At 41.1% G+C, this 15811-nt stretch overlaps 3 protein-coding genes across 3 annotated transcripts; 2 read left to right on the top strand and 1 right to left on the bottom strand.

Moving 5' to 3' along the window:
- Window positions 1-1157: 1157 nt before the first annotated feature.
- On the bottom strand, window positions 1158-6249 carry LOC311498081 (diablo IAP-binding mitochondrial protein-like). Its single transcript, XM_084558520.1, has 6 exons — window positions 6185-6249; window positions 5737-5863; window positions 4650-4772; window positions 3471-3581; window positions 3218-3314; window positions 1158-2890 (listed from the first exon to the last, which is right to left on the bottom strand). The coding sequence occupies exons 1-6, from the start codon at window positions 6226-6228 to the stop codon at window positions 2697-2699; spliced, it is 696 nt and encodes a 231-aa protein (XP_084414646.1). The 5' UTR covers window positions 6229-6249; the 3' UTR covers window positions 1158-2696.
- Window positions 6250-10137: 3888 nt separating this feature from the next.
- LOC311498070 (odorant receptor 131-2-like) lies at window positions 10138-11248 on the top strand (the record flags this gene model as incomplete). Its single annotated transcript, XM_084558509.1, has 1 exon — window positions 10138-11248. Exon 1 carries the CDS (start codon window positions 10310-10312, stop codon window positions 11246-11248), a length of 939 nt encoding a protein of 312 aa, XP_084414635.1. The 5' UTR covers window positions 10138-10309.
- Window positions 11249-13315: 2067 nt separating this feature from the next.
- Window positions 13316-14381, top strand: LOC311497864 (odorant receptor 131-2-like; the record flags this gene model as incomplete). Its single annotated transcript, XM_084558227.1, has 1 exon — window positions 13316-14381. The coding sequence occupies exon 1, from the start codon at window positions 13446-13448 to the stop codon at window positions 14379-14381; it is 936 nt and encodes a 311-aa protein (XP_084414353.1). The 5' UTR covers window positions 13316-13445.
- Window positions 14382-15811: the final 1430 nt, after the last annotated feature.

The raw sequence follows: 15811 nt of genomic DNA, 5'->3' as shown, positions 1-15811 counted from the left end.
CTGCCCTTTTCACCAATCAATCTCCCCTCCTGGGCCACTTTGCATTGGAACAGTAAACTTAGTGCAGAGAGGAGACTTGTGTCTTTATGAGAAGGTAATTCTTATTATCTGAATATTTCACGTGTTAATGAGATCCGCAATTTCGTTGACACCGTTTCACTGAGGTTTATTTCACACCTCTTGGCATAAATTCATTATGCTTCGTAAATGCTCCCTGAGTAGCACTGAATAGTTTATGAGCATTTATGGCCCGTGACCTTTCGTAATTGTGGTTACCTCATTGAGCTTTTATGCTGCAAAAATACTTGTTCATTATTACATTTTCTTCCTGGCTGCAGTGGCACCACCTCCCCTGTGACCAGTGGGTGCACATCCACACAAGGCTGTCTGGCACATTTGGTTTTACAGTCTGTGAAAACAGCCTTTGTTAAACACAACATTCCTCACTAGTCACATTGGTGAGCCAGTCCTTGCACACCTCAAAACCTCCTCCTCCTCTTCCTCCCCCACATTGTAGCCACACTCACTCACGGTCCCATCCCCTGCTAAGGCCTGGAACATCTAGAGCGGGGAGAGGTCACCTCAGTGCTGACGCTTCACACTTGCATTTGCAGCTCCACATAGGTTCTCCCCGTAATGAACTCCCTCTGAAATGACCCTCTGCAGTACACACTGACCTTTGGAGGGTACTGTATGTGTGCACACAATTAAGACATATTTGTAAGAGTAAATCCTGAAGGATAAAGCTAGATATTTACAGGTTAGGTGTTATTTAGGTTTCTCTAATGTTGATTTTTACTTTCAAGACTAGCAACGACATGAATTAAAGTATTTGGAGTGATTAAAATCCAAGCACAATCCCACCTTACCATTTGTGCACACTCTTACAGATGTATGCGACATGCAAATGTAGGCATTTGCAGCAGGGTCTGCAGTGCAGTCATAAGGGTTCTTACAACAATGTGTGACTCCAATTAATTGAAATCAAACGCAAACAAAACAGTAGAGGTCAGATTGGATAGATTAAAATAAATCTACAGATTTAAATATATATACATAACGAGCCATGACACTGCAAATGTAGTAAATCCAACTGAAGAAGTAGAAAATAGAAATGTGTAGAAATGGGTTTAGATCGCCACCTGCTGGAATAAAGCTTAATAACTATCATGATAAAGGATAAATATTAGTCCTAAACCTGTGCCGTTTTTTTTTTCCATCAGAAATTCTAAATCTTAGGTTTATTTTGTGAACTGTGAGTTGAGGTGGTGGCATCACTCATGCATTCATTTCATTTTCAAGTTCGACCACTTATCCAATTATAAAGGGGTTTGTAAAACATCTCATGAAAACATCATAACTCATTCTGTTTACGATGTTGCACGGAGGTGGAGAGGTGTGGAGAGGTTGTCTTTCTGTGACAGTGTGGAAAGACGTGATGCTGCAGATGAAGTGATGACAGGGAGGAGTGGAGGGATGAGAAACGACCTAAAAGCTCCATAGGAGGGAGCCAGGACATGGGTAATTTGCAGTGAAGGTAAAGCTGCTGAGTGAAAAAGAGGGGTACAAATAACAAGGAAGGCAACACTATTTTTAAAGACGTTCTCAGAGGAACATACGATCAATATAGTAGATGTGGTACCTTACTCGTACAGTGATACTCGGGGAGTTGTGTGGAATAATTTACTGTGTTTACAAAGTCTGTCGCGGAGAGATTTTATTGCCATAGTTGGCAAAGACACGTCTCATACTGAAGATCAGTTCACACCAACAATTAAGTGAAAAAAAAATGCTGGTTAAAAACAACCCCTTCATCCCCTCATTGGCAGCCACTGGGAGTGGACGTTTTCCCTCCATTTTTACCACACGTTAAATGTTTTACAGCCCAACAAATACAATAGTGGATCTAAGCCACTACTCCACTAAAGAAAACAAAATGTTATCAAGTAAAGAACAAATCTGACTTAACTGCAAAAAAAAGAGGTTTTATACTGTGAATAAAGTAGCACAGTAGAGAGGCAGCACACTCTGCTGATAATCAATAATCAAATAAATACATGAGCAAACACATAATTCTAATTATCTAACAATCACAGAGATGAAGCAATGTAAGGATTTAAATTTAAACCACCACCTTACAGACTCAAAAAAAGCATGTTGTAGGGATGTTATGACTACAATTACGTGCATAGAATACTTTTCTTTTTCGCACTTACCCTCAAAAAGACAATTTTCCTACTAAGCTGTTTACATGACTAATGAAAGTGAATACTTAGGGTTGCGATATTTGTTCAGATAAAGAAAACTTGATGACATCTAAGTCTTTTAAACTTCTAATCTTCTGACTAGAAATGTGAGCTTTTCTTTTGGGCATCTTTACCAGCTGTGCAAATGTTTGTGTACAACACACAGACCTGACTGGAAGTATGCAAGATGCCGTGTGTTGAAAACAGAAGATATTCTTAATGTGCTGTTCAAAGAACGCTCCTAAAACCAGATTATTATCTGCATATCTCAGATGTCTTAATTAGAAAATGCTACATTCAGTAAAAGACCTAACTTAAAAGCTCCAAACAGATTGTTCTGTTTAAAGGATCCAAATTAAATTCAGAAGATTGCCTTTCTGGAAGTAGAAGTGGAACATTAGTGTGCACGTACACGTCCTGAGTGTTATCAGATACTTTGGTGCATTTGGCTCAGTCTTCTCTTAGATAAGCATCAGGCACTTCTTCCTCTAAGGAGGCAGCGTATTGTGCCATCCTCTCTACCTCCATCACTTTAGTCTCAGCCAGCTTCTTATCTGCAGCCACTGAGATTTTCCGTGCCTCCTTCACCTGCGACTGGGCCAGCTCTATGTTTGTCGTCATTGTGACAGATGCATGCTCGGCTCCTGGGAACACACAGATGCAAAAAGTTCAAAGGCTAACATGGCTAACACCACCTCCAGTGATGGTTTTAGGTGTGGTCATTACGCAGGCACTCTCGTCAGTCATCTCCATTTTGTTCTGCACAAAGCCCCGCGGAGTGACGGCAAACGATCCGCACGCTGTCCAAAGTGTAACACTGACAGCAGCTGAATAGGAACTGGTCACAAACAGCAACATGGAAAGCTGATTCATGGTGAAACGCTTTTATTTATCATTACCGGAGCCCTGAGAAAACCTGCCTCAACCCTGCAACTGTTTCATCTCAACCATTTTTCTTTCTTTTCACACACCTGATGCGTACGCTGCCTCGGCTGCCGTTTCACACAGCTTCACAGCGCTGAGCCAGGCTAACTCAAAACGCTCGCATTCATCTTGTCTGTCGTTGACCTGTCAGGGCGGAGAGAGTTACAAGACCCAGGTGACAATCAAACACATCTACACCTGCCTGTTTCTTTGTAGGCTTTACATGTGTGCTGTCATATTTATCAAAAATGTACGATTTGCTTGAATTACTTTTCACCAAAGAGGAGAACACAGACTGACCTCTGCACGCTGACCGATGATCACCTGCCAGATTGAGTCCTCCTGTGCTGGAGTCAGTTTTCCCAAAGAGTCTAGATATTGTTTGTGTAGGGCAGCGAGTGTGTGCACAGCCTGTTGGCAAGAACAGGAAGAACATACAGTTTACATCCAAAAGCAAAGATCTGTTATGTACGTAGAGCAGCACAGAGGAGGGTTTTGTTGAGTATGAACATTTTTAATAAACGATTATCAGCAGAACCTAAAAGGAATAAACTTCTGTTGTTTCGATGCATAAGTCACAGAGATCTTGAACTCAAAATCAAAACAAAGTACTGTGCAAGGTTTTCTCGAAGTTCAGTGAAAAATGGCCAAATGTTCATTCGTTAAACTGACCACTTAAGGTTATTATGGTCATTACTCACAGAATACACTGCAACTTGTGTCGACATTTCCACTGGCTTGTCTTTAAAATCAGCATCACAGTGGCAGCTGTTTAACTTTCCTAACCCTAACCCTATGACCTGATGTGCTTCCGACACTACTCCAAGTGTGTGATGCACAGACAGAGTGCGGGTGTTACACCTTGTTACACCAGGAATAAGATGCAACAAACGTTTAACTGTAGCTACAAATCCTCAGTGTGTTGTTGTTGGCGCGGTCAAAGATCATGAAATAAGAGGATCAACTGACATTTGCATCTTTGCTCAGCCATGTCTTTGTTTGTAAAGCTGAACAGATAATTAGCTATCAAGTGTGCAAACTGATGGTTTTGAATGCTCAGGGAGTGGAAGGAGACATGCCCTCATGTTTGGAAGTTGTAAGATAAGTTGGAGACTTTAGGAGAAAAACTAATGTGGACTGTTGTTGAGTCTGTGGCTCTTGAGTTTTTCTTTTTTCGGAATATCTGCTCTTCCATGAACAGATTGCCGTAAACTAAGGAGATTCATTATGAAACACTCGTCCATAACCACTGAGTCATTGGGTTAGAAGCTGAGAGATAGATGGAGAGGTCACAAGTCCCACACACCCCTTCACCCAGTTTAGAGTCACCAATTAACCTAACATGCCTGTCTTTGGACCGTGTGAAGAGGCTAAACACTGCACCGCCACTGTTTTTTTTTTCTCAAAGATGAACACAGGGCACAACAAATATATATGCCATTAACTAGGAAGAACATTTGCCACAAGATCAGAACTTACTCTTGAGTAATCAGTGATGGCATTTATGAGAGCCAAGGTGGTCTGAGAGAGAAAAGTGGTTGAACTGTCCGTCACCAGAGAGGCTGCTCGTTTGACCAGGGCGTCATGAGAAAGGCTGTCCACCTGCAGCAGAGACACAGAAGATAAATATATGCTCTCACTCGCACGCTCTAGGTTATACACAGATCAGGCATAACATTATGACCACCTGCCAAGTATTGTGTAAGTCCTCTTTTTTGCCACTATGGCATGGACTCCTGTGGTATCTGGCACCAAGATGTCAGCAGCAGATCCTCTAAGGCCCAAAAATCTCTTTTGTGCAACACATCCCACGGATGCTCGACCAGATTGAGATCCACCACAAACTATAGACTGATGCACTCTGTTCAAACATATTTCTATCAGAACCAGCATTAACCTTTTCAGCAATTTGAACTACAGCAGCTCCTCTATGGGACTGGATCACATGAGCCCCTGTTGCCAGCTTACTGCAGTCCCTTCCATGGACCACCCCACAGGAGCAACAGTTTTTGAAGATGCTCTGACCCAGTTGTCCAACCATCGCAATTTGGCGCTTGTCAAAGTCATATCATTCATTCATTCATTCATCTTCTTCCACTTAAGGGTCGCGGGGTCTGCTGGAGCCTATCCCAGCTGTCATCAGGCGAGAGGTGGGGTACACCCTGGACAGGTCGCCAGTCCATCGCAGGGCTAACACAGAGAGACAGACAACCATTCACACTCACATTCACACCTACGGCCAAATTAGAATCACCAATTAACCTAAGGAGCATGTCTTTGGACGGTGGGAGGAAGCTGGAGTACCCGGAGAGAACCCACGCAGACACAGGGAGAACATGCAAACTCCCAAAGTCATATCCTTCCACTTATACATTTTAAAGCTTCAACTTTAACAAAATGTTAGCTGCCTGAAATATATAACCCACTGACAGGTGCCATGATAACGAGAAAATCGTTGTAATTCCCTTCACCCGTCTGTGGTCATAATGTTATGGCTGATCGGTGTATATACTGGTTACTAGTAGCGTAATCTATTTGTTTGTTTAGTGCTGTAGGTGACACTCACCTGTTTGAAAGGTACAGCACACAGTCCACTGCCCACGGCCACAGACGCTATACCTGTAATTCTTGTCCATCTTCCTAGTTTATTAACAGCAGGTTTTCTGTTGCTGAACAGGAAACGAGCAGAACTCCTGAACAAAACCAATTAAAAGAGTCAGTTAAAAACAAATTAATTTTTAGATTTTAAGATTTCCTTCACATATTAACCGTTTCTATTGAGTCGCTTTTGTTTTATGCTGAAATACTAATTTTAACTTAGGCACAGCGAAGGAAACAAGTTCAAGGTGCGCTGTTGTTGTTGTCGCTAACACTGTTGTGAAACGAAACATTTTCATTTCCCCACATTAAAACATTTTACTCGTAAGAAACCGTTACTTCAAAACAACGCGTTCACATCGAATGACATTTATTGGCAGTATAGTATTATTGAACTCATTTAATATTAATATTACCTCACGAAACGGAGATAAGCGACTCCCCTACTGAGAGCGGCCATGTTGGTCCGCCACAATAAAATGTCCGTGTCACTGATCAAAGGTTCCGCTTTGGTTGTCTTCTCATTTTTTAACCATTGGTTGACAACAAATGGTGCACTACCGCCGTCCCCTGGTAAAAATAAAATAAATAAAATAAAATAAAATAAAATGAAATAGAAAACATTACGTTAAATTACATTTGAATTCAATTTATATTGTTTCCTCTCAATTAAATGTATTTTAAAGTAATAAAACACAAATATATGTTTGCAAAAGTCACAACTCTTCTCTATGTCTAACTGTTTTTCTTTTTACACTTTTATTAATGGTGTTTATATGTATGTTTAGTCCTGGGCGGCCAAATACTTAATTTGTTCCTAATCGTCTTTCTTTTATTTATACTGTCATCCTATTCTTCATTTATGTTGCTGTTTTTTTTTCCTTTGGCATGTGCCTAATTGCACTCTTCATTTCTGTAATCTGCTGTGTCCCTTTATCTGAATTCTATATATTCAAATACGTATTTGTTGGGCAATCTTGTCCCTGCTGCCCTGAAAACACAATGAACTCTGTCGCCCTCTTGTGGTGAAATAGCAGCATCAGCTTGTGCTCATCTACAGTGCATGCTTGTCATGTTCTCATGTTTGGCATACACAGGTATTTTGTCCAATTTATGTACAAAATATTCATGGATGCCTAAGAAAAAGCAAATTAAATACAAGGTTGGTGGTTAGATTCCACTAAACGTTTCAAAAAGGGTAAGTTAACATGCAGAGTTGTGCATTTTTGAGACAGAGGACCACACAACACGGACAAATCAAGGGCCCTGCAACTCTCTCACAAAGGTGCTTATGCGTGTATATTTTTGTGTTTCAGTTGCATGTCATCATAGTAATTTTGAACTTGTACCGAAAGGTTCCACAACGTTTGTCTCAAAAGTCTGCAGAGTGATTTAATAAGATAACGAGTTGGTTTAAAATATTATTGTCTCCTAACTGCAGTTTATTAAAAACTAAATAAAGATTTCTTAAACTCTGTGACTTCAAATTGACAATAATATCTGTCCCCAAAAAGCTTCACAGTGAATGATCATCTCGAAAAGTGGGTTTAAAAAAATGACATAACCTGATGCTAAATTTGGCTTTTCCAGATTTTTGCAGCAGTCTTTCCTCTTCAGCAGTGTGATCCATATGAGAGAGTGGCAGGTACCTTGATTAATTACCTATAGTTATAAATTGTCCTTGTCAGGATTTAACGGCTCATGATGTTGTGTATTTCTCTTCATTTCAGACAGACGAGCTGCCGAACATGGAGTCAAAGTTTTACATGAAAATCCTTTGTTTCGGTGCAGCCATCAGGTCGAGCCCTGAGCTCCATCACGGCTGTCTGGATATTTTTATTTCACCATTAGTAAAAGTGAAAAACACAAGTGCAGGAAGTAAAAATAAACAGAAAAACACAAGAAACAAAACAAATAATTAAAATACGGAAAAGTTTTGAGGTTCAGTGCGTCTGACCGAGCACTTGAACACACCATCAGGGGTGTTACATCACTAGTGTTAAACACAAACATGTAGATCCAAAACTTTTATTAGTCATTGTTGAAATAGTCATTGTTTATTCACTGTAAGATTGTTTTCCACTTATTGCACGCGTCTTCATTAGCAGCCAGTCAACAGAGCAGTCTTTAAATAATTAATGACGGCCATTAAACATGAGTTTTAATTAGTTTCAGTGGAGTTTATCATTACTCTCAGGAATACAGGCAACCAAGCGACTAATTACATCATTATCATTACATTAAAGGGAACATCATCTGATGAAAAACAAGCCAAGACTTCAGACTGTGAATTTAAAAAAATGTTTATCATGACTATTAGAAGGCACACAGTGACCAGTCATCCAGGAAGTTATAGAAAGTTCACACCAAGTCACTTGTAGACATTCGTTACAGCATTTCAGCTCTGCTCCACTACATTTTATTCTGTGTAACAAAACCGTGTAACAAACAACACGATAGATAGATGAGTATACTGACATTTACATATTCTTTGAATGTACATTTGTCATTGACTTGCCGTGGTCAGCGTCCCACAGTATTCTGGGCTGTGATGCTAATAAAGATGCAGGCCGTTTTACAAAACATATGAAAATAAAAGCTGTTTTCTGTGTTTAATTATAAAATAAACTACTACTTAAGGGCCGTGACACATCAAGACAGCGGTCAGTCGTAGGCTGTTGTGTTTGGTCCCAGTTCTGGTGGTGTCCCCTGTACTGGTGCCATAAGTCGGACCTCTGACTGCTGCTTTTCAGCCCGTTCAACATGTTGAATCAATGGTGCAACATGGTAGTCAGAGAGCCCTCTGATTGGCTGTTCATCTTAGCTAACCACTGATAAAAGTAAGCAAACTGATGAAGTTAAATGTATTCTCCATCTAATCTGAATACGCAAATACACAAATAATTTCAGAACAACTTAATACACAGTGTAGACCATCGAATCAGCATGATTCAGGAGTGTCAGCTGGACAAACTGGCTCCTCCCAGCTTCCTAGTTAAAAGAGGCTGTTCAGGTTTTCAAATTTTGAATGATGAACACAAACTACTGCCACTTGCCGCTATAAAAAGTTATTTTCTTTCACGCAGGGGCAGAACGTGTGTGCCAGCAGGCCAACGGCTGCAGATTTTTGTGGTTTGTTCAAGTGCAGCTTTTTGGTCCAGACGTATGTAGGTGACAGTAGTCGACAGCACAGACAGCCTTTATCTTTGTTCTTTGATGTCGGTTCAGTGTCTAAGCTTTAAAACCTGTGTTGGACTGGGGACCTGTCCAGGATGTACCCTGCCTCTCACCCAGTGCCTGCTGGGGTAGGCCGCAGTCCCCCTTTAACCCTCTACAAGATAAAACAAGGAGAAAATAAAGTGTTGTTATGTCATTATGTCTAATGAAGTGGGGTGCAGTGATGTCAGCACAGGCAAAAATCACAGTGTGGATAGCTGAGAGAAAACTAGGTGACTGACTAACATATATTAATCATTATCAGAAGCTGACATATAGTTATTTGCACTGTAGAAATCTTTCCACTGAGTTTATTAAATACCTGCAGCTTTTAAGGGTTTTAATGTGCTGGATAAACTCAGTTGAGAGAGCGTTAGACTGAAGATCTAAAGGTCTCTGGTTCAAGTAGTGGTAAAAAAAAAGCTGTGAAACAGGGGTAGGGTCCCAAGTTCACGTCCCTCCATGGCAGCTAAGGCCACTGCTCCGAGTGTACATACTGCTGTGTGAGTGAAAGGATAAGTCAAATACAGAAAACCAGTTCCCCCATGAGGGATCAATAGTCTTTTTTTTAAAATGACATTGGGCGAGTGTCTGTATGTGTGGGGGCTTATCCCAGCTGTCCAGTCTTGTTATAGTTGCTGGAATATTTTACTGTTCGTGAAAGTGAACAACCCAGAAGTCCAGCAGCAAAAGTGAAGACTATCAGGAGGCCGGTGGTAAAGGTGAAGACCCTCCATGGGTGGAGGAGAGAAAACACTGGCAGGCTCTGGGGAAGTGTCAACTGTCCCCTAAGCAGAGGAGATGTTCTCAAATGTAACGACAAGATTTTGTCAGCAAGTTTCGGCCCTTGATGTACACAAACAGTTGACTTCTCATCATCAGAGTAAAAAGGAACCAAAAACTGCTTTATTTGGTTGCACCGTGATCGAAGAAGAAGAACTCATGGCAGGTGTAAGTATCAGGTGGCTGCGTCCATGTCCACCCACACGAACCCACGTCGTTGCACGTGATGATGACGACACCGTGATGTAATCCCACGCTGGTTCTGTGTGCTCATATAAACTTTATCTGCAAGGACAGAGTTCAGCAGAGGGATTCTGTCTTTGCTGAGAGTCATAATGCAACATCTGTGCTGGGAGGGTTTGGTAAAGTGAATGAACTCTTTTGAATTGCATGAGTATGTGTGTAACATAGCAAATTTTAAGAGTTGCAGATTCCAGCATTTCAGATTATTCAGCAGCACAGTTCAGACAATATATCCTTGATGTCTGGGCATTGTTAGACCTGTCTTCAGAGCCTGATACTGAGTTTTAATATTGAAATATATGGCAAATAACACCTCGCTGGTTGGTAATGCAGCGTTAAGACGAACAATTAGTGACCAGGTGATTTTAGTTCAGGTTCTGGTGGCACTCTTCCTTTGCATCAACTTAATACTGATCACTGTCTATTTTATGAGGGATGTCTTTTACACGTCCATGCGTTACATCTTATTTGCTAACATGTTAATCTCTGATTGTTTCATTTTAATCGTAACTAATCTGTTGCTGATCATGTCCTATTTTCGTGTCACTATACAGGTGTGGTTGTGTATTATATTTTTCACAGTGTCATCTCTGTACAATTTTGTCACACCGTTAACTCTGACAGCGATGACTCTGGAGCGCTACGTGGCCATCTGCCTGCCACTGCGTCATGGAGAGCTGTGCTCCACGCGCAGTGCTCTGCAGTGCATCCTCATCATTCACGGCCTCAGCTTCATACCCTGTGTTATAGTTCTCTTAGTTTTCTTTGTATCTGTCACCTTCAGCATCTACATACAATACAATGTTTGCTCTGTGGAGATGTTGATGGTGCACAGCTGGCAGGTTCATCTCAGATCAGCTATAAGCCAGTTTTACTTCTTGATCATGTGCATCACTATTGTTTTCTCCTATGTTAAAATAATGAAAGTGGCCAAAGCTGCGTCAGGAGAGAATAAAAAGTCAACACAGAAAGGACTCAGGACAGTGGTTCTTCATGCTTTCCAGCTGATGCTCTGTCTCATCCAGCTGTGGTGTCCATTCATAGAAGCAGCTGTACTTCAGATTGATTTGATGTTATATATTAATGTCAGATACTTTAACTACATTATGTTTAGTCTCGCTCCTAGATGTCTGAGTCCTCTGATCTACGGCCTCAGGGATGAGAAATTTTTTCATGCAGTGAAATACTATGTTCTCTGTGGCGTGTGCAAGAACAAATCATTAGGTTTTATTATTTGATAAATGACGCAGAAAAGAGCATGAATCCACAGGGCAGTATCTTTTTATTTTTGAGTCCTACCTGTATGGGGATTACTTTCTGTTTACATCAGTCATTGTTAACTTTGTATGCACATTGCATGTACAGCCTTTAGTGTAGTTGTTTCACCCCTTCCTTAGAATTTTCTTTGAAGTTTTTGAGCAGCTCCTGTTATGTTCTTGCTGTCTGTGGCCTTTGCCATAATCAATAAAATTACAGCTTGAATCTGTTTGATTATTTCTCTTTTATACATCTTTATTTCAGGAGTTTTGACTTTAGAGGCAGTTCAGATCAACTGTAACTCCTTCATGATGTCTCATATCGAAACATGAGAAGCTCTTGACTGTACAGACAACACAGTTTTTCACAAGTAAAATGATATGAATTATATATTGAGTTTTTCTGGCATGTGTTTAATCGTGCCAGTGACCACGGTCAAGCAGGTGCATCCAAATGCAGACAGAGGTAGGAAACAGAGTAACAGGAGTTTATTCACTCTGAGACAGGGAGTGAGGACCCCAAGGAAGATCCGAGTAAGAGGATTGAGCACAGCAAGGGGGAAATGTGGAAGGAAGCCAGGCAGAGAGGGGACACAGAACTGGAAACTGTGGAACCAGGGGCCACCTGGCAGTGGGGCTGGGTAGGTAGGCAGTATCCTTGAGTGGGGTGTAGCAAGGCGCAGGATGTCAGCCGACCTAGGCACACGTTCAGAAATAAAGAGGCATCATTTAGAAGTAAACTGCTTGCTCACGTTCTGTTGTTGCCATAAGACCAACCTGGTATTGTTGAAATAGCCAGGAGCCATATGCTCATCCCAGCCTGCCCCTTAGGGTCACAAAAGTATGCAAGCCTAGCCACCATGATAAGGTAACAGCAAAATAAGGAGAGGATAAGAATTGTTAATATGAAGCAACAAGCCAACACCTGACACTTGGCTCCTCATGAAACTTTTTTTTTTATCACTTCTCTGACATGGTTACACTTCAACCAATTATGTGCGTTTGCTTTACCTGTTGCTGTGCCTGGCGCTTAAATCACACTCTGCGTTAATGTTGCTGGCAACGGCAAAATACAAGTTGCAGCTTTTGTTGCTTGTTGTGTGAATGCATCCTAAGACTGGAAAAGAGACTAGGACATTGGACATCGAGATAGTTAGCGTCTCATTTTCTAGAGGGGTCTAAAGTCTAATATGTCTCCCCACTAAAGAGATCCTTTGCACTTTGAGGTGAAATAACGGAGGGAGCTAGAAAATTAACTCAGGGGCTAGCTAACAGGCTGGGGACTAACTGGCTAGTGAGTAGACATACAAGTAGCCAGCAACTCTACCAACCTGTGGTACAGGTAGGTAAAAGGTTGGGTTATAGGTTAGAGAAGAAATGGAGGCAGTAGCCTGGTGGTTAACCAGGTGACAGGCAAAGACTAGCTGTTTCTGAAACTGTTGCGAATTCATTTACACACGGATGAAGCTGACAAGAGATTCATAGTTTGTAGTCTGATGGTCATCTGGCTAGCTGCCAGCAGCCTGGGGAATATGTTGGGTGCTAGCTGGCTGAGGATGCCTATGGCTAGCAAACTGGGATAAAGGCTGAGAAAGCATTCAGTGTGTTCCTTTGTGGGGAATCCTTTAGCCAAGGTTTTAAAGGTAATTTCCTCAAGATCTAAAATCAGAAAAACCTCTGTTTACTCTTTGAAAGGAATCTACACCAGGGTCATGTTAAATATATACAATCGCTACTGATAATGAGTCAAACTTGGAATAAAACATCTAATAAACCTTCAGGTTGTATTTTTCCTGCCCAGTAGCTGAAGACTAATGGAAGAAGACTAAGTTGTGGCACTCAAACTTTGTGAACTGAATTAGGATCAGCAGGATTAGGGGTGTGTAGTGATGACGACATTGTGGTATAATTCCACGTGGGTTTGGTGTGCTCATATAAACTTCATCTACATGGACAGAGTTCAGCAGAAGGAGTTTGTCTTTGCTGAGAGTCATAATTCAACATCTGTGCAGGGAGGGTTTGGTAAAGTGAATGATCTCTTGTCTCTAAACCTGTATATTTGTGTATCTGTATGTAAAACACTGCAGATGTGTTGTGTTTCTTATCAGAGTGAATTCTGAATGATGCAGATGTTAGATCTGTCTTCAAAGCCTGATACTGAGTTTTAATATTGAAATATATGGCAAATAACAGCTCATTGGTTGGTGAACCCTTAAGACGAACAATCAATGACCAGGTGATTTTAGTTCAGGTTCTGGTGGCACTTTTCCTTTGCACCAACTTAATGCTGATCACTGTCTTTTTTATGAAGGATGTCTTTTACACATCTCTGCGCTACATCTTATTTGCTAACACGTTAATCTCTGATTGTTTGATTTTAATTGTAACTAATCTGTTGCTGCTCTTGACCTATTTTCGTGTTGCCATACAGATGTGGTTGTGTGTTATATTTTTCACAGTTTCATGTCTGTACAATTTTGTCACACCATTTACTCTGACAGCGATGACTCTGGAGCGCTACGTGGCCATCTGCCTGCCACTGCGTCATGGAGAGCTGTGCTCCACGCGCAGTGCTCTGCAGTGCATCCTCATCATTCACGGCCTCAGCTTCATACCCTGCATCTTGACTCTGTCAGTCTACTTTGCATCTGTCACCTTGAGCTTCTACAAACAATACAATGTTTGCTCTGTGGAGATGTTGATTGTGCACAGCTGGCAGGGTTATCTTAGATCAGCTATAAGTCAGTTTTACTTCTTGATCATGTGCATCACTATTGTTTTCTCCTATGTTAAAATAATGAAAGCGGCCAAAGCTGCGTCAGGAGAGAATAAAAAGTCAACAAGGAAAGGGATCAGGACAGTGGTTCTTCATGCTTTCCAGCTTTTGCTCTGTCTCATCCAGCTGTGGTGTCCATTCATAGAAGCAGCTGTACTTCAGATTGATTTGATGTTATATATTAATGTCAGATACTTTAACTACGTTATGTTTAATCTTGCTCCTAGATGTCTGAGTCCTCTGATCTATGGCCTCAGGGATGAGAAATTTTTTCATGCACTGAAATACTATGTTCTCTGTGGCTTCTACAGGAACAACTCATTAGGTTTTTCTACCTGACAAATAATAACACTGATTCAAAATAGTAAGACTGATACAAAATGACCAGTTTATCTTTATATGCATTCTCTGTGTCTGTGTTAAAAGATTCAATAAAAAGGTAACTGCAAAAAAAAGTTTGATAATGTTAATTAACATGTATTTTACATATAACATGTATTTTATGTGAAATTACGATGCATTGGCTGCATTTAAATAAACTGAGCTAATTTAGAGATGACTTTGTGTACTGTCTGATGGTTTCATTTAATATATCATTCATTTCTTTTTAAAGGCAACTGTAAAGTGCATTTTAACTGCAGCTGCCAGAGAAATGTGCTGGAGTCAAAGTATAAAGTACATAAATTAGAATAAATTACTTTACAGCATTTCGTATGAGTTGCTGAGTCACTTTAGTTTTTCATAAGACTGAACTCTATGAGAGAACTCAATAGTTTTCCAACTAAAACTTTTTTACGCGTCCATCCATCTTTACTCACAGGAGATTTAAATAATAAATGAACCAGTTAGCCACCACCTTTAATGAGTTTCACAGGAGTTCATTAGACATAAGAGAATAGTGATGATTGTCTAATTAGCATCACGGCTCTGTTTGGACTACAAATCCATTTAGAGGACGACCGCAGAGTGCATAGTAATCCCTCATGACTTTTCTGTGTTACCTACTTCTGATCCACAACTACAAGGAAAGTTAGGGTCTAGTTTTACTAGAAAAACTAGCTTGCGAAATTCCAGTGCGTGGCACTGGTGTGTGAATGTGTGTGTGCTTGTGTGAGCGAATGGGTAGATGTGTCTATGACTGTAAAGCGCTTTGAGTACCAATAGGTAGAAAAGCGCTATATAAAAGCAAGGCCATTTACCATTTACTATTATGTGTGAAAGTCGAGTCGAAGTCGACTAGTCATACCGTCTCACACAAGGAAGCTTGAACATGGGCTTCTGTCGGCTGTAGCCAGAGGCGCACCTTGTCAACAGGCAAGGCAGGCAACTGCTTGGAGCCCCGTGCCGCTAGGGGGCCCCCGATTGCCGGTGGGACAAACGAGAATTTCGTCCATAGGTATTGAATGATGGATTACGTGATTTTGCGTGCTCCCAAGGGCGTAGAATTGGGCAGGGACGCTAGGGACACGTCCCTACCAATATTCAGCCGCTACTGTGTTGTCACACAATACAACCGCTGTCCGTAGTGTTTAGGCAGTGATTATGGCACACAAAGGGTTAAATGTCGGTCTCTGCTCGAAGTCCCGCCTCTAACCTAAATATCGCTCCCTGATCGGCTGCCGGTTTCCCGCTAACTTACATGTGATTGGCTGTCACCGCTGTCACTCCTTCTGTTTGAAAAAGCAACATGCAACCAGAGCCCGTCTACAGAGAGCCTTCCCACTCTCTATTAACTCCCATTGTAACGAATTTTGGTTGCAGTTCCACCA

The sequence above is a fragment of the Chelon labrosus genome (assembly GCF_963514085.1).
Source record: "Chelon labrosus genome assembly, chromosome: 13".
NCBI lineage: Eukaryota > Metazoa > Chordata > Actinopteri > Mugiliformes > Mugilidae > Chelon > Chelon labrosus.
The sequence above is the reverse complement of the archived record's forward strand: the minus strand, read 5'-3'. Positions and strand labels throughout refer to the sequence as shown.